General features: G+C 37.1%; 1 protein-coding gene across 1 annotated transcript in view; it reads left to right on the top strand.

The window, feature by feature from the left end:
- Window positions 1–13,857, top strand: part of Ano3 (anoctamin 3) — a 258,830-nt gene extending 244,973 nt beyond the window's left edge. Inside the window, exons 21-27 of the mRNA XM_028766961.1 lie at window positions 1,805–1,902; window positions 4,946–5,079; window positions 6,953–7,105; window positions 7,504–7,651; window positions 10,531–10,611; window positions 10,762–10,867; window positions 13,675–13,857. Coding sequence (XP_028622794.1) covers window positions 1,805–1,902; window positions 4,946–5,079; window positions 6,953–7,105; window positions 7,504–7,651; window positions 10,531–10,611; window positions 10,762–10,867; window positions 13,675–13,857 — 903 coding nt within the window. The remainder of the gene's footprint in view (window positions 1–1,804; window positions 1,903–4,945; window positions 5,080–6,952; window positions 7,106–7,503; window positions 7,652–10,530; window positions 10,612–10,761; window positions 10,868–13,674) is intronic.
- Window positions 13,858–14,137: the final 280 nt, after the last annotated feature.

Below are 14,137 nucleotides of genomic sequence, written 5' to 3'. Positions count from 1 at the left end.
AGAACAGTCCTGTCTATTTCCAACCTTCTTCAAAAGAGCTATAGTGACTACAGACTCTAAGGCTCCCTTCATTCTCCCTAAACACATTCTTAACAAAACAGGAGAAAATATGTGAAAACACTGAACTTTGGTTTGCTCACAAATGCCTAGGTTTTATGCATATTCATTCTTGCCTGTTTGTACATTCTAAGTATATTTTATCAAATGAAATTTAGAGTATTTAAGGACTGACTTTAGCTCAAGGCCTGCACTATATGAATTGGACAAACTAAAACCATTGTTCTTTGTTGTTCTCATGGAACACATAAAGAGATTTATAAATTACACATTCTTCCAGGCTCAATTTTAACATATTCATTATTGACCTGCCTTTTAACTTTGGCCTATACTTTACAGAAATGATTCAATCATGTATTTCTTGTTGCTTCCTTTCTCCTGTCCTTTTATAATAATATACGCATCTCATGACTACACTCCAAGGCAACTTACATATTTGGTAAATAGAATTTATCCTTAGCATGATGCATTGTGAGCGGAGACTAGAGTCTTCTTTCCTTAGGCTCTGAGCATGTCAATTTGCCCTCAAGTCTCTCACAAAAGTGAGGAGCAATCTCATCGAACTGCGATGTCCCCTGTGTCTTAGTGATTCCGCTTCACATATTCCACCCAGCACATTTATGGTATAAAATGAGAACGAGTTCAGGGGTCATACATTCAGGCTAAAAAGAAGGATGCTAGAATGATAGACTCTCTACCCTGCTGTGCAATGAGCATGGCCACGGGCACACCTACTCTCTGGTTCAGATTGTTGTGCCACTGGGCTGGAACAGGAAAAGGAGGCTCTTTTATGTCTTAACTATTTATTCCTTTTGAAGTCCCACTAGTACCAATTTGACAGAAATAGAAACTATGGATCAAAGCCATAGAACAATCATCCTTATGAGCAGGACATGATCCCATTTCTAAAGATGCAGACCTACGTTTTCCACCTGAATTGCTTTTATAGTGCAGTTTCTACAGCATATATTGGTTGCTGGGTTCAATTAAGTTGTGTGTGTGTGTGTGTGTGTGTGTGTGTGTGTGTGTGTGCACGCGCGTGCGCATGTGTTTCATGAAAACTGAATGGAAATCTAAGCAACAGCAAAAATTAGCACAGACATAAACCCAGACAAAGAGGCCTGAATGTTCCAATGATCTTCAAAATCTCTCAAGATTACAAAACAACAAAAAATAAACAAACAAAAAACCCATTTCAAAAAGTAGAAAATGGGGAGACATGAAAGATATGCCATGCAGTATGCTGATTGTATTGTTCAACAGTTGAGGGGGGATGAGGGAATGAAAGTGGCGATAGTAATTTACTTAATTACAAGGCACTGCTGGTAATTCTTTACCTTTGAGCTGGATGGGAAGAAATCTATAGGAACTTATTAAAATGTCTAAAAATCTTTCAGAAACTCTAAAATTATTTGAAATTAGAGTTTCCTAGAAACAAAAACTGTAAACAGTATGTCAGATTTATTCTTTCTAATTACTATTTATAGATATAGAAAGCATGTTAGTATTCATGATATGTGTGCATGATTGACACTGGGAGAAAGCCAGTGGTCACTAAAATCTAACCTAAATCCCACCATAATTACCCAAAGTTTCCCCCAATGTCATTGTATCTGTTTCCATTTTTACATGAGAAAATGTGACCCAGATGTACAATTTACTTTGCAATTTAAAGTTGGAGCTGTTTGAGCCAGCTTGGTGGGTAGGAGAGAGCAGTCTCCTTATGGCTCTCCCTGTTCTATTTCAGTGCCATCCGAGTGGCTGTCTGATAGACCTCTGCCTCCAGATGGGAGTCATCATGTTTTTGAAGCAAATATGGAACAATTTCATGGAGCTGGGATATCCGTGAGCACATTGACTTTAGATGTGTCTTATATATAGTTATAATTTGGGGTTCATGAATAGTGAGATGATTGGTCAGCTACCATTCTGATCCTGACTAAATGTGTGACTGCCCATAAGTTTTGGCTTTCTGAGCCTTAATTTCTCATATGTCTAAGAAAAGGTAAATGGTGAGGTCACCTTTAGGAACAGCTGTTGTGGTTGAAGGAATGAATGTGTAGAGAATACTAGCTCAGCTTATTAGCTATTTCTCAATGCTTCACAAGACAGCGTCTCAAAAATAAAAATAACTTTTTTGGTGTCTCTGAGCTATCAACAGATGTAAGGTGGTGGTGACATTATTGTTAAATAAAAGTGCCTCCTTTCCTTCTAAAATAATACATCAAGTAGAAGAGGCTGAAAAGAACAAAGTCTGATAATCCTTTCATAATGCTTCCTCTCCCCACCTCTACAAACATCACTAGAAGCAACTGACATGTTAGCAGCCTGTGAGGATGTTTACCTATGAGGATCAAGCTGATGAGCTGACTGATGATGTAAATGGATTTCCTCGTGAATTAATGATACGAAATGAATTTACTCATAAAATTTTATTTTGATTCTTCTCTCATGTCTTCCTATTAATGGCACTCCTGAGCCACTGACCTAGAGATGGAGAAGGCATATAAACACAGCAACATGCTGAGCAGTGGTCAAACTACCACTTAGAGGGTGGAGTCAGAACTACCTACTTTTGGCTTCAATTCCTTGATAATCCTGATTAGGGTTATGTCACCTCTCTGATGTCTTTTTTCTTTCATTTGTGAAGCAGGAAATTTGCAAAAGAAAAATGAAATGACCCAATGTAGTTTAAAATTTAATTTTAAACAACAAGCGGCTTGTGAGAAGTTTATACTATATACTTATATATGCATATGTATTTATATATTTAAGTTATGTAACAAATTCAGTGACATCTCTTCTAAATAAAACCTGCATGAAGAATTAAAGGCTAGGGTCCCTCCTGTACTTGCTATATGTCCCTTCTCCTTTGCTTACCACTTTTAGGTGTAGAGGATGGGAAGTATCCTATGAACACAGCTGAGGAAATAAGATATCAACAGTAGGGCACAAGATCAAGTCTTTCAGGAGCATGTTATAAAATCCAACAGGGTGGGGTTGTAGCCATTGTAGCATAGAAAAGGATTCTTTGCATCATCATCATTATCACCACCACCACCATCATCACCATCACCATCATCATCATCATCATCATCATCATCATCATCATCATCATGATGTGTGGTCTGCAATTGTATTCGTTAGACATCAGATACTCATTTTAATGATGAGCTTGTCCAGGTGGTAAGCCTGAATCATGCACTTCAAATACTGAGGGAAAAATAGCAGGATATCTTCCACTTGTATTTTTCAAAGACTTAGACAAAGGGCCTTACAGGTGAAAACTTAGCAGGAATGACTGGATCACCAAAGCAGTAGTTTTCAAAATTTATTTTAGATTTTTTCTTTTTGTTTCTTTTACTTACATCCCAAATGTTGCCCCCACCTCCTGATTCCCCTCCCAGAGTTTTTCACACAATCCCCATCCTGTTTGTCTCTGAGAGGGAGCTCCACACCCACAGTCCTGGCATAGGCATCCCCATAACCTGCCACATCAAGTCTCTCCAGAATTAGACACAGCATCCTCTCTCACTGAGGCCAGACAAGGCAGTCCTCTGCTCCATATGTGCTAGAGGCCTCGGACCAGCCTGTTTATGCTCTATGTATGGTGGCTTAGTCTCTGGGAGCTCCCAGGGGTCCCAGTTAGTTGACACTGTTTGGCTTCCAGATGCCTATTCAATTAAAACCTTAAAATTGAAATAAGCAAGCTGTATCGATTCTAGTGTGCCTGACCTTTAACATCTTCATGAGTCTCCAGAAGGGGCCTCCGTGGTGTGCTGACTGGAGAACTTCTTATTCCAACAGATTCTCAATCTGTAATTCCTTAAAATTGAGCCTTGGGTTCTTTTCACTGAGTTGTGAAAAATTTTGTTGTCCTAGAGTAACTTGTTCTCAAATCCTTAAGTAATTTGTTATACAAAAGCTTGTCACATTGCATACCAGGCTACCTCTAGACGTCATAGTATCATTCTCAGGCAGAAGATAGAATATTTTTATTTCTTTTCTAGATGCCAGATGATGACTCATGTAAGCATAGCTATGGCCCGACAAGTCTTCTTAACTACAGTAGCAGGATGCCTTTATTAGTGTTCGTCTTTATAGCTCAAAGAAGTGAAGTTAGTTGACAAAAATCCCACATACAATGCATGACATAATGGAGACCAAAACTCAGGACTCCTGAAAGTTTAAGTAGGCCAGCTATTTCCCTCAGGACATAATTGTATCCATGTCCACATGAACTGCCCCCAAAATGATGGAGAGTAAGCAATGGGTGGCTCAGGCCTCCTTACAACAGGCAACATAAGAATTCTTACAGGTGGAGATAGGAGAAATGAATTTAACCTAATCAACATCAAGGCAATGGATTCCTAATAAATATCCAGATGTTTGGAAGGCCATATTTATTTTTACTTATTCAAGAGTTAAAACCACCCAGGGACTGGACCACCAGCCAAAGTGTACACAGGGAGAGACCCATGGCTCCAGCCCCATATGTGGCAGAGGATGGCCTTGTTGGACATCAGTAGGAGGAGCAGTCCTTGGGCCTGAGAAGGTTCAATGCCCCAGTGTAGGGGAATGTTAGGGCAGGAAGGCAGTAGTGGGTGGATGGGTGGGGGAGCACCCTCGTAGAGGCCAGGGGATTGGGAATAGGAGAAGGAGTTTCCAGAGGGGAGACCTGAAAAGGGGATAGCATTTGAAATGTAAATAAAGAAAATATCCAGTAAAACAAAAAAAAAAGTTAAAGCTATTTATTATCTTCAGTTCCAGGAATACTTGAAATAACTAGTGATTAGTTGAAATTTATTATTTCTTAGTAAAAATATACATTTTCCCACAGATGCTTCACTAACTGGTCACATGTCTTTGGTCTGCTCTCCAATGGCAGGTTAATCCAAAACTGGTGGTCACGACATAAAATCAAACGGGGAATACAGGATGCTTCCATACCACAGTGGGAAAATGACTGGAACCTTCAGCCTATGAACATTCATGGGCTAATGGATGAGTACTTAGAAATGGGTAAGGAGAGACTTTCTGCAGGATCGTTTGGTCTTGTTGGTGTTGCTTTTCCTAGTTCACATGAGCTTTGGTTCAAAAGGAAAACAATATTAATGACAATACCCTTTCCAGCTCTGAGCATTCTGAACCACAAGTGAACATTTGTCCTAACCCTGTCAAGGGTCTGGGGCACTGTGGGCTTTCACCTATGTTATGTTAAAGACGCTATGGCATCTAGTCAAAATGAAGTTGTTGTCACAATGAAGCCTTTAGCTAGCATCTTTCTATCTTTCTTTCTTTCTTTCTTTCTTTCTTTCTTTCTTTCTTTCTTTCTTCCTTCCTTCCTTCCTTCCTTCCTTCCTTCCTTTCTTTCTTTCTTTTATCTTTCTTTTTGAGATAAGATCTTACTAGCATCTATTTTTTTTCGATAAGCTCTTACAGTGTATTTAATACTGATCTTGAACTTGATGAATAAACAACTCGAGCTGGTCTGAACCTCACAATCTACCTGTTGTGGTATCCCCAAAGCTAGGATTACAGGCATGTATCACCACAACAGGATCTTGAGCACATATTAGATGAAAAACTAAAAACCTAGATCTCCTTATGAAGAAAAACATTATCCTCCTCAAATAAAGTCATGGTTACTTTTAAATAATGTTTTTGTTTTTTCTTTTTGTTATACACAATGTGTGTAACATACAGCATATGGCCGTATTCACCCCTTCTGCTCCTCTCCTATTCATCACCTCCAACCTCTAAAACCCAGGCTGAGTCCTAGTTTCTGCAGGAATGTCTTTCATTTATACTAAGGAAATATGGACTCCCAGTCTAATTGTTGACTTCATTACACTCTGACCTTCAGTATCCTCATCTATATAAAGAGAAGATGGGGTAGTGCATTGGAAGTCTTTTGGGACCTGGCCAGAGCCAAGCAATTTCCTGAAGGAAATGCTCCTCTGCCTGTCTTTTTGATACTTCTCCTTCTCCTCCTTCCTTCCCCCTTCTCTTTCTCTCTTTCTGTTTATCTTTTCCCCCTGCCTTCTCATATTATAAGGGGTGTGGGCTTGGGGAGTATCCATTAAATATGCCCATATCTAGGATGGAATACAGGTTTTTAACATTTTTTTATCCATCTATTCTTTCAACAAGTTTACCTATCACCTAGGAACAAAAGTTTCTTCAACTATAAAAATAAGAATATTTAGTGGGTAGTGTTAAAGTTAATATTTAGAACGGTGTTTTCTTGGGCTGACTGTCTAAGCGGTGGTGGCTCTGTTTAGCTCTGACACCATGTTCCATGGCCAGAGGCCATGTGCACGCTACATCTAGAAATGGCCAGCCAAAAACACCAGCCCTGGCACCCATGAGATGCCAGCGTGGGAGATTGGCAGAGCCATTGGCAGAGATGGCTCTGCCAATCTCCCACGCTGTCTCCACAAGGCTGGGCTGAGCCCAGACCATCCCACCATCCATGAGGTACCTAGTAGAGATGAGACTCTAATGCTTAAAGATTATCCAAAAACTTTATATGTTTGGTAACGCTCAATTAGCAAGATGCCCACACAATTAGAGGTATGTCCCAATATCTAACCTTATGATGTATGTTGTTACCCAGGATTGCTCTTAATACATGTGTGGTCTTCCATGGCTCCTACATCTCTGCCTCTTCCTAGCTCCTCCTCTTCCTTTCCTCTTCCTCTCCTCTATCCTCTCCTCCCACATTAGCTCCTCCCAAACTACCAAGTTTATGGTAAATGTTGTGGGGAAAATATCCTGCTACAGGGTAGTACTACTGCAATAATTTAAGGTAATTTCTCCAGTGTTTCTAATTGGCATGGTGAGGCACTCAGTGGATGTTACTCCATAACTTTCTACTGCTCTTGTTTTACAGTTCTGCAATTTGGTTTTACTACCATCTTTGTTGCTGCTTTTCCCCTGGCCCCTCTTTTGGCTTTATTAAACAATATCATAGAAATTAGATTGGATGCATATAAATTTGTTACCCAGTGGAGGAGGCCTCTGCCAGCCCGAGCCACTGACATAGGTAAGACTCAATTTTCCCTTTTTAAAAATAGTATTTGCAACATCTCTAATATGTGGAGTGTGAGATACTCTAGTAAAAAGGTAGCAAGAGGCTGAAGAGATGGCCTATCTGTTAAGATCAATTACTGCTGTTTCCGTGGACCAGAGTTAAAACCTCATCATGAACACTGGGGTGGCTCACTAGACAATGTGATGCTTTCTTCTGCTTTCTCCAGATGCCCAAGGGCATGAGTACCCATTCACGCAATCTAATATAATTTTTAAGTGAAAGAAAAGTAAATGATATTCAGAAATATGGCTCAAAATAAATAGAATATTCTTTGCAAAGTAAAATTAACCAGAATGCTTTTATCTTGTACACTTTTTATTCACTCGTTTTCATTTTTTTTCTCCTACCAGGTATCTGGCTTGGAATTCTTGAGGGAATTGGCATATTGGCTGTGATCACCAATGCATTTGTAATTGCTATTACATCTGATTACATCCCACGTTTTGTCTATGAATACAAATATGGCCCTTGTGCAAATCATGTAAAGCAGAATGAAAAGTAAGGTTGAAATTTGACTATTTTTTTCTGATCTATTTTATACTTGCAGTTAATGGACAACTGGGAAGTTTTGTTCTGTGACCATTAAAAAGTAATTCTTCTGATCATTGTATTTATAGTTTGTTTTTTTTTTATATAAAAACAATTGTGGCTAAGAACAGAAACTGCTTTCTACAGCAACTCATTTCGGAGTCAGTTTTTACTTGAAAAAAATGTGTCATAATGCTAAGAAAATCTAATGCTTCTAGAAAGGTCCAGTTCGAGAGCCTAAATCAAACTTAAACTCTTCAAGGAAAGGGACAAGGTGTCTTTGCTATGCAGAGAGCAGGTGAAGCTTATAAAAAAGAAAACAGTAAAAAGGAAGAAATGGAGCCTGAAAAGTCTGCAATCTTCAGGCCTAGACATTTTTTTAAAAGCATATAATGCTAGGGATATGACTGATGACTGATGCAGACAAACCTCCTTATATGTGGCTAGTGTGTGTTTTTCATCTAAAGTTGAAAGACACATTTCAAAGTAGGGCAACTTCTCAACCTCTGCAGTGTTTCCTCTGTTTGGTTGTTTGTTTTGTTTGGTTAGTTAGTTAGTTGGTTGGCTGGTTGGTTTCATTTGCTTTTGTTTGGTTTTGCCATTGTCTTTTTAATTCAAGTAATTCTTTCCAGTTAGGAAGATGGCTGTTTTGCCCACTCCAGGGTGCTAAGCACCATGTGTGATCTCTGACCAGGTGATATCATTACAGTTACCTCAGTCCATACATTCTGATTACAATAGTTATCTCTAGCCTTTGCCTGTTGTCTCCGGAAGACAAAATAACTGGATTCAGACAATCGCTTTAGACAATATTTGTCAATTCAGACTTTTCCTTTGGATAGGTATATGGGAACAATGCCTGTGAGAACTAACTATAGAGCTGTTAGGCCAACTTTAAAAGCTTTGCAGGTGCAGCCTTAGATGTAAAATCTAAAAGAGAAGGCATTAGAGTGAAGAAAAAAAAGTCTTTTCCTCAGAAAAATCTATAGGAATGGAGAAAGGTCATGAGCCCCAGCAGGTGGAGCTTTGCTTTAGAGTGACATTGACCCTTAATTAACTATTGGTGAACTGATGTTTACTGAGAGCACTGGAAAAACCCTTGATGACAAGTGTCTCTTCTTTTTTAAAGAGTGAGAAGAATCTTACTACTGCTTACTTAAACAGATTTTGGGGTCTTTAAGAGCTTTAAAGGAATTTGAAGTTAGACACGTAAAATTTGGGTTCTAATTTTGTCATTTTCTAAGATATACAGCATCTTTATTACTATATGACACGGTCAGTTTATGACAGTAAGGATTCATTGGGTATGTGATTATGAAATGGTATCTGAGAATGTTTCAGTGTCAATAGTGAAAAAACAATATATTGCCTTTTTGTTAATGCAGAATGTAAAATGTGTAGAATTCTTGTCTGGTGTCTTTCTTAAATGAATTACTTGCTAGTAGCTTTATTGCCACCTAGTGGTGGATGAAAATTCTACTGACTGAGTTTACATTTCACAACCTGAATTTCCTGTGGACAGCACCTAAGATCTCCTTATTCAGTAATCAGGGGAGTAGAATAATTTCAGGCAAAACGATGCAGGTCTTTTGCGGCTTAGACATCATATATACAGAGAAACACTCAATTACTTAATAATATTCTAAATATGCTTAGCAATGAAATTGAAGATCTATTCGGGTTAGAAAATGTCAGAGCAAATCATGAAGAGGTAAGATAGTAGTGGACCTGAAAATATCAATAAGAAAATGTTTGAGTGATGTTACAAGATTCAGGATCAACAAGGAATACAGTGAAGTTATTGCTGAATTGTGAGCAATATTTCAAACTTAAGAATGTGATAGACATATTCTTACATCAGGTTTTAGAAACTGCTTTTTCTAGGAGTGTTTCTCAGTGTGTGGTTCGCAAGCATACTTTGAGTGTATTCCCCTCATAGTCCCATATGCTGCTCCCCCTCAGGAACTCCAACTGTATGTCTAAATGGCTTGACTTCTACTTTCACAGCATAGTTGCATACATAATTTTATGTGTCTATCTGTCTGTCTAAAATCTGATAAATATACTTGAGAAAAACATGCCATAATTTTTCTTTCTGAGACAGACTCAGTCACTCAGTATGATTATTTCCAGTTGCATTCATTTTCCTGCAAACATCACAATTATTTCCCCTTCCTTCCTTCCTTTCTCCCTTCCTTCCATCCTTCCTTTCCTGTTTTGAGTTTGTTTGTTTTTGAGACATGCTTCTTTGTGTAGCCTTGACTGTCCTGGAACTCTCTCTGTAGTCCAGTCTGACCTGGTACTCACAGTTCTGTCTCTGCCTCATGAGTACTGGAATTAAAGGCATGTGCCACCACATCTGACTAATAATTATCTTTCTTTATAGATAACAGCTATTTCACTGTGTGTAACTATCTGTTTTGCTCACTGCTGAATATCAACCACGGAGAATTTTGATAACAAAGTATAGTGCACAATAAATATATTAAATAAGTGATTAGGTGATAAATAGATATAACTAATAACCAGCCATTTGTGTTGCATGCATGTGTTTATAAAAGATTTACTGAGTTTAAATGAACAAGTAGCAGGACGTTTTATGGACAGAAACTACAAAGGTGTTTTATTTGTTTTGTTTTGTTTTGTTTTAAATAAACTAAGTAAAAATCAATGGGGATAAACTGAGAAGAAATGACAGGACAAGAAGTGAGGACAGGTTGAAATAAGAGTCCTGAGTAGTTAGAATAGGAGGAACAATGACAGTATTTAAATCCTGTGACTCATAAGGAAGAAGATATTTCAGAAATTTATTAATTTATGATTCATGCAATCCTGTTATTTTCTCCTAGTTGCCTAAAGGGATATGTCAACAATAGCTTATCCTTCTTTGACCTGAGTGAACTTGGTATGGGAAAATCTGGTTACTGCAGGTATTTACCTATAATGTACTTATCTTTCCTGCTTGCTTTTGCCACCTCAACTCCTCCCCCTTACATGTATAAAAGCATTTAACATTCTGAAAGTTGAGTAAATCAAGAATGTTCTGCTATCTTCATGCTCTCTGTCTTTGTGGATTGCAGGTACCGAGACTATAGAGGCCCCCCTTGGAGTTCCAAACCCTATGAGTTCACCTTACAGTACTGGCACATCCTGGCTGCTCGATTGGCCTTCATTATTGTATTTGAGGTTAGTCCCAGGAGAGATTGATGACAATTCTTCACTGGCTTCTAAAAAAGAACTTTAGTAGGCCCAGGAAAGGATTGTGTATGGTAAAACAATTATAAATAACTAATGAGCAAGATCTAAAAAATTGTAACCACAAGTTAGTGGCTATTTATGAAAGAAAATTGGTGAGAAAGATACTATCTCACAAAAATTTTGAGGATCCGAGACTTACATTCCTAGAGGCCATGCTTAAAAATAAAGAAGTGGTTTTCATAAGATGACAAATGACTTCAAAACTACACATGAGGGTAGAGTATTTCTGAATAATTATCTCAAAATACAGTCAATCATATGAATATTTGTTTAAAACAATTTGGACATTCCATAAATTTTTCCTAAAACTTTTATTAAAAATTATTGGAGTATGATTATCACAGACATGATAGTATTGAACTGTAATACTGTGAGACAATTTAAAGAGATCAACACACAATATTATCACTCGTTTTACAAGTCATGATGTAGTGAAGAATTTAGCACTGGGATGTATTGAACAATTTCTCTGGTTTACCAGTGAGTCAATGAAAATTTTTACATTTTTTATGGCCAGAGGAGATAGTATTTTGATTATCTTAAATCTTTTGAAACAAACAAAAAAGTTTTGTTTATTTGATTTTTTTTTAATCTTCTCATATATACCAACCTGGTTTCACACTTCCAATTTGGCCAAGGTTGGTCTCAAACTCTTAACCATCCTTTCTGTCCTCCCAAGCACTAGAATTACAGGTACACATCACCACACCTGGGTTATATGAATCTGGGGATAGAAACTAGGGCTTTGTGTCAGCTAGGCAAACACTCTACCTAATAAATCTGATTTTAAAATGCTTTTTAAAGACAATTACATATTTCAAGTTATGTCCAAATATAAATTTATAATTTGTACATATCTGAAAATGAAATGCTTGCCTCTAAAGGTCTTATTGAGGACTGACATTTTCTTATTTAATGTCTCTTTGAATCAATTTAGATATATCTTACTGAATAAGATTTTCTACTTCATTGAAGGTAGTATGATGGTTAAACTCATATTTTCAATCAAATAATTCAATGAGACGTTTCTCATTATTTAGTTTTAAAATGTACATATTTCCTATATTCCTTAGAAGTCAAATGAACAAAGTTAATCAGACACATCAGTTTGTAAAATCACTCAAGGGTCCATGTGAGACTTTCTTTATTTCTCTTTCTTCATTCCCATTATTCATCCTGTAACTCTTAAGCAACCTATGTGAAACTCTTCTTGTTGATTCTTAAATGTGCATACACATACATGTACACTTACACGCACATGTACACATACACATCTCTGTTAGTAATAGTAGTAGTATTACTTTGGATGCTATATTTTCCAAATAACGTCAATCATTTTGTGCCCTAAAATTTCTTTCATCTTTTACTTGCTTTATGTGTTTAGCTCTAGAAAGAAATGTCAATGAGCTCTACTCATGTTTAAAACACACCTAACAATCATGTGAATTATAATTTTTAAATATAATGAAATATTTATTATCATATATTATACTTTACTACATCATAGCAATATTTTCATTTGTATTCCTATCATTTTGAGATACATCATTGAATTTTTAGAAGTATCGTATATTTAAATGATCAGGCAAAAAGTTCTGGTTTTGTGTGGGAAAATATGAATTGTTTTACAGATCTACTTTGCCATGCAATTTCTTGGAACACATAAGCAAGTCCAGCTAAAAGTACAATTAATTCTTCCTTTTCTCATAAAGAATCTATTGTCCACTAACAGCCTTTTACATAATGGTGTTTTTCAAGAGGCCATAGTAACCCCACAAATATCACACTGTTCTCTTTCCTTTCTGAGAAATGGTAAGACCTACTATTTTCATAGGATAGTTATAACAGTAGGAAGTGCCATTTGAGCAGAGCTCATGCTGTACCAAGCACTCTTTTAAGCTCTTCAAATGTGTGTTAACTTAATTCATTTAAGATGGAGCATTATCATCACTATCAGAGACACTGAATGTGGATAATTTGATCATGGGTATATAGCCCCTGAGTCTCTATAGGATGAAGATTTAATTGATTTCATTCAAATACTAGACGTTTACTTACAAGTATAATGCCTTTTGAGTTCCATTTTTATTTGTTCAAATCCAACACTTAGGCTGGGTGTGGTAGTGCTCACCTTAGTGTCACCAAACAGGACATAGAGGCAGGTGGATTTCTTTTAGTTGATCTATAAAGCAAGTTCTAAGCCAAAGCAGAAAATAATAGCAAAATTATTTCTCAAAGCAAACTAACAAAACCAACAAACCCCCACTACTGCCAGTTTATTCTCAAAACACAAATAGTATATAGTGTACCAAAATTACGTAACACAAATTAAAGTCTTGATAGTAGTAATAGTGATAGTGAACTTATATAATAGAATTTCTGAAAAATACTTCATTGAGTCTGAGTCTAATCCCTGGCTTACACGTTTATCTTGCTTGTATTTTTGTCTATTGAATATACATTTGTGTCTATTAATGTGTACTATAAGATGTTTTTTATGCAGTGATGTCATTATACAGCATTAACGAGAGGAAACAACTTTTTGGTGTCTAATTAAGGTGATTGTCAATAAAATTTGTACTTACAATATAAGTCTTGGAAGCAATATTCTAAATGCTACACACTACGTTCTGATGCTTGATTTTGAGACAAATGCATCATTGTTCATGACTTTTCTATTTTATAGTGAGTGCTCTGGAGCCTTTGAAAATGTACTTTTATCTTTACCTTTACAGCATCTTGTTTTTGGCATTAAGTCATTCATTGCATACCTGATTCCTGATATACCAAAGGGCCTCCGTGAGCGCATACGACGAGAGAAATACTTAGTTCAAGAAATGATGTATGAGGCTGAACTGGAACATTTACAGCAACAGAGAAGAAAAAGTGGTCAGCCTATTCACCATGAATGGCCTTAGGCAGTACCTATTACCCAAAGGAGGAGGTACCATTAGTGTGCAAGAATGAGACACTTGAGATATGGATGGGATCCAAGGGAAAGGAATACTTGCCAAACTATTTTGTAAAATGCTACTTGGAAATACATCATAGCAGCCTATGAGATTTAGAATGCTCAGACTTCTAAGGGAAGAAAAGACTTTTGACTTCCAAAGGGCTGCAACTGAATGGCCAGGAGCCAGGTTCTGATTCTCAGAGCAAGCCTTCAGGGAAGTTTTGTGTTTTGAGGCCATTCTGTAC

This window comes from Grammomys surdaster, unplaced genomic scaffold (assembly GCF_004785775.1).
Source record: "Grammomys surdaster isolate TR1022 unplaced genomic scaffold, NIH_TR_1.0 170, whole genome shotgun sequence".
Lineage (NCBI taxonomy): Eukaryota > Metazoa > Chordata > Mammalia > Rodentia > Muridae > Grammomys > Grammomys surdaster.
Note: the sequence above shows the minus strand (reverse complement) of the source record. Positions and strands in the feature narration are given on the sequence as shown.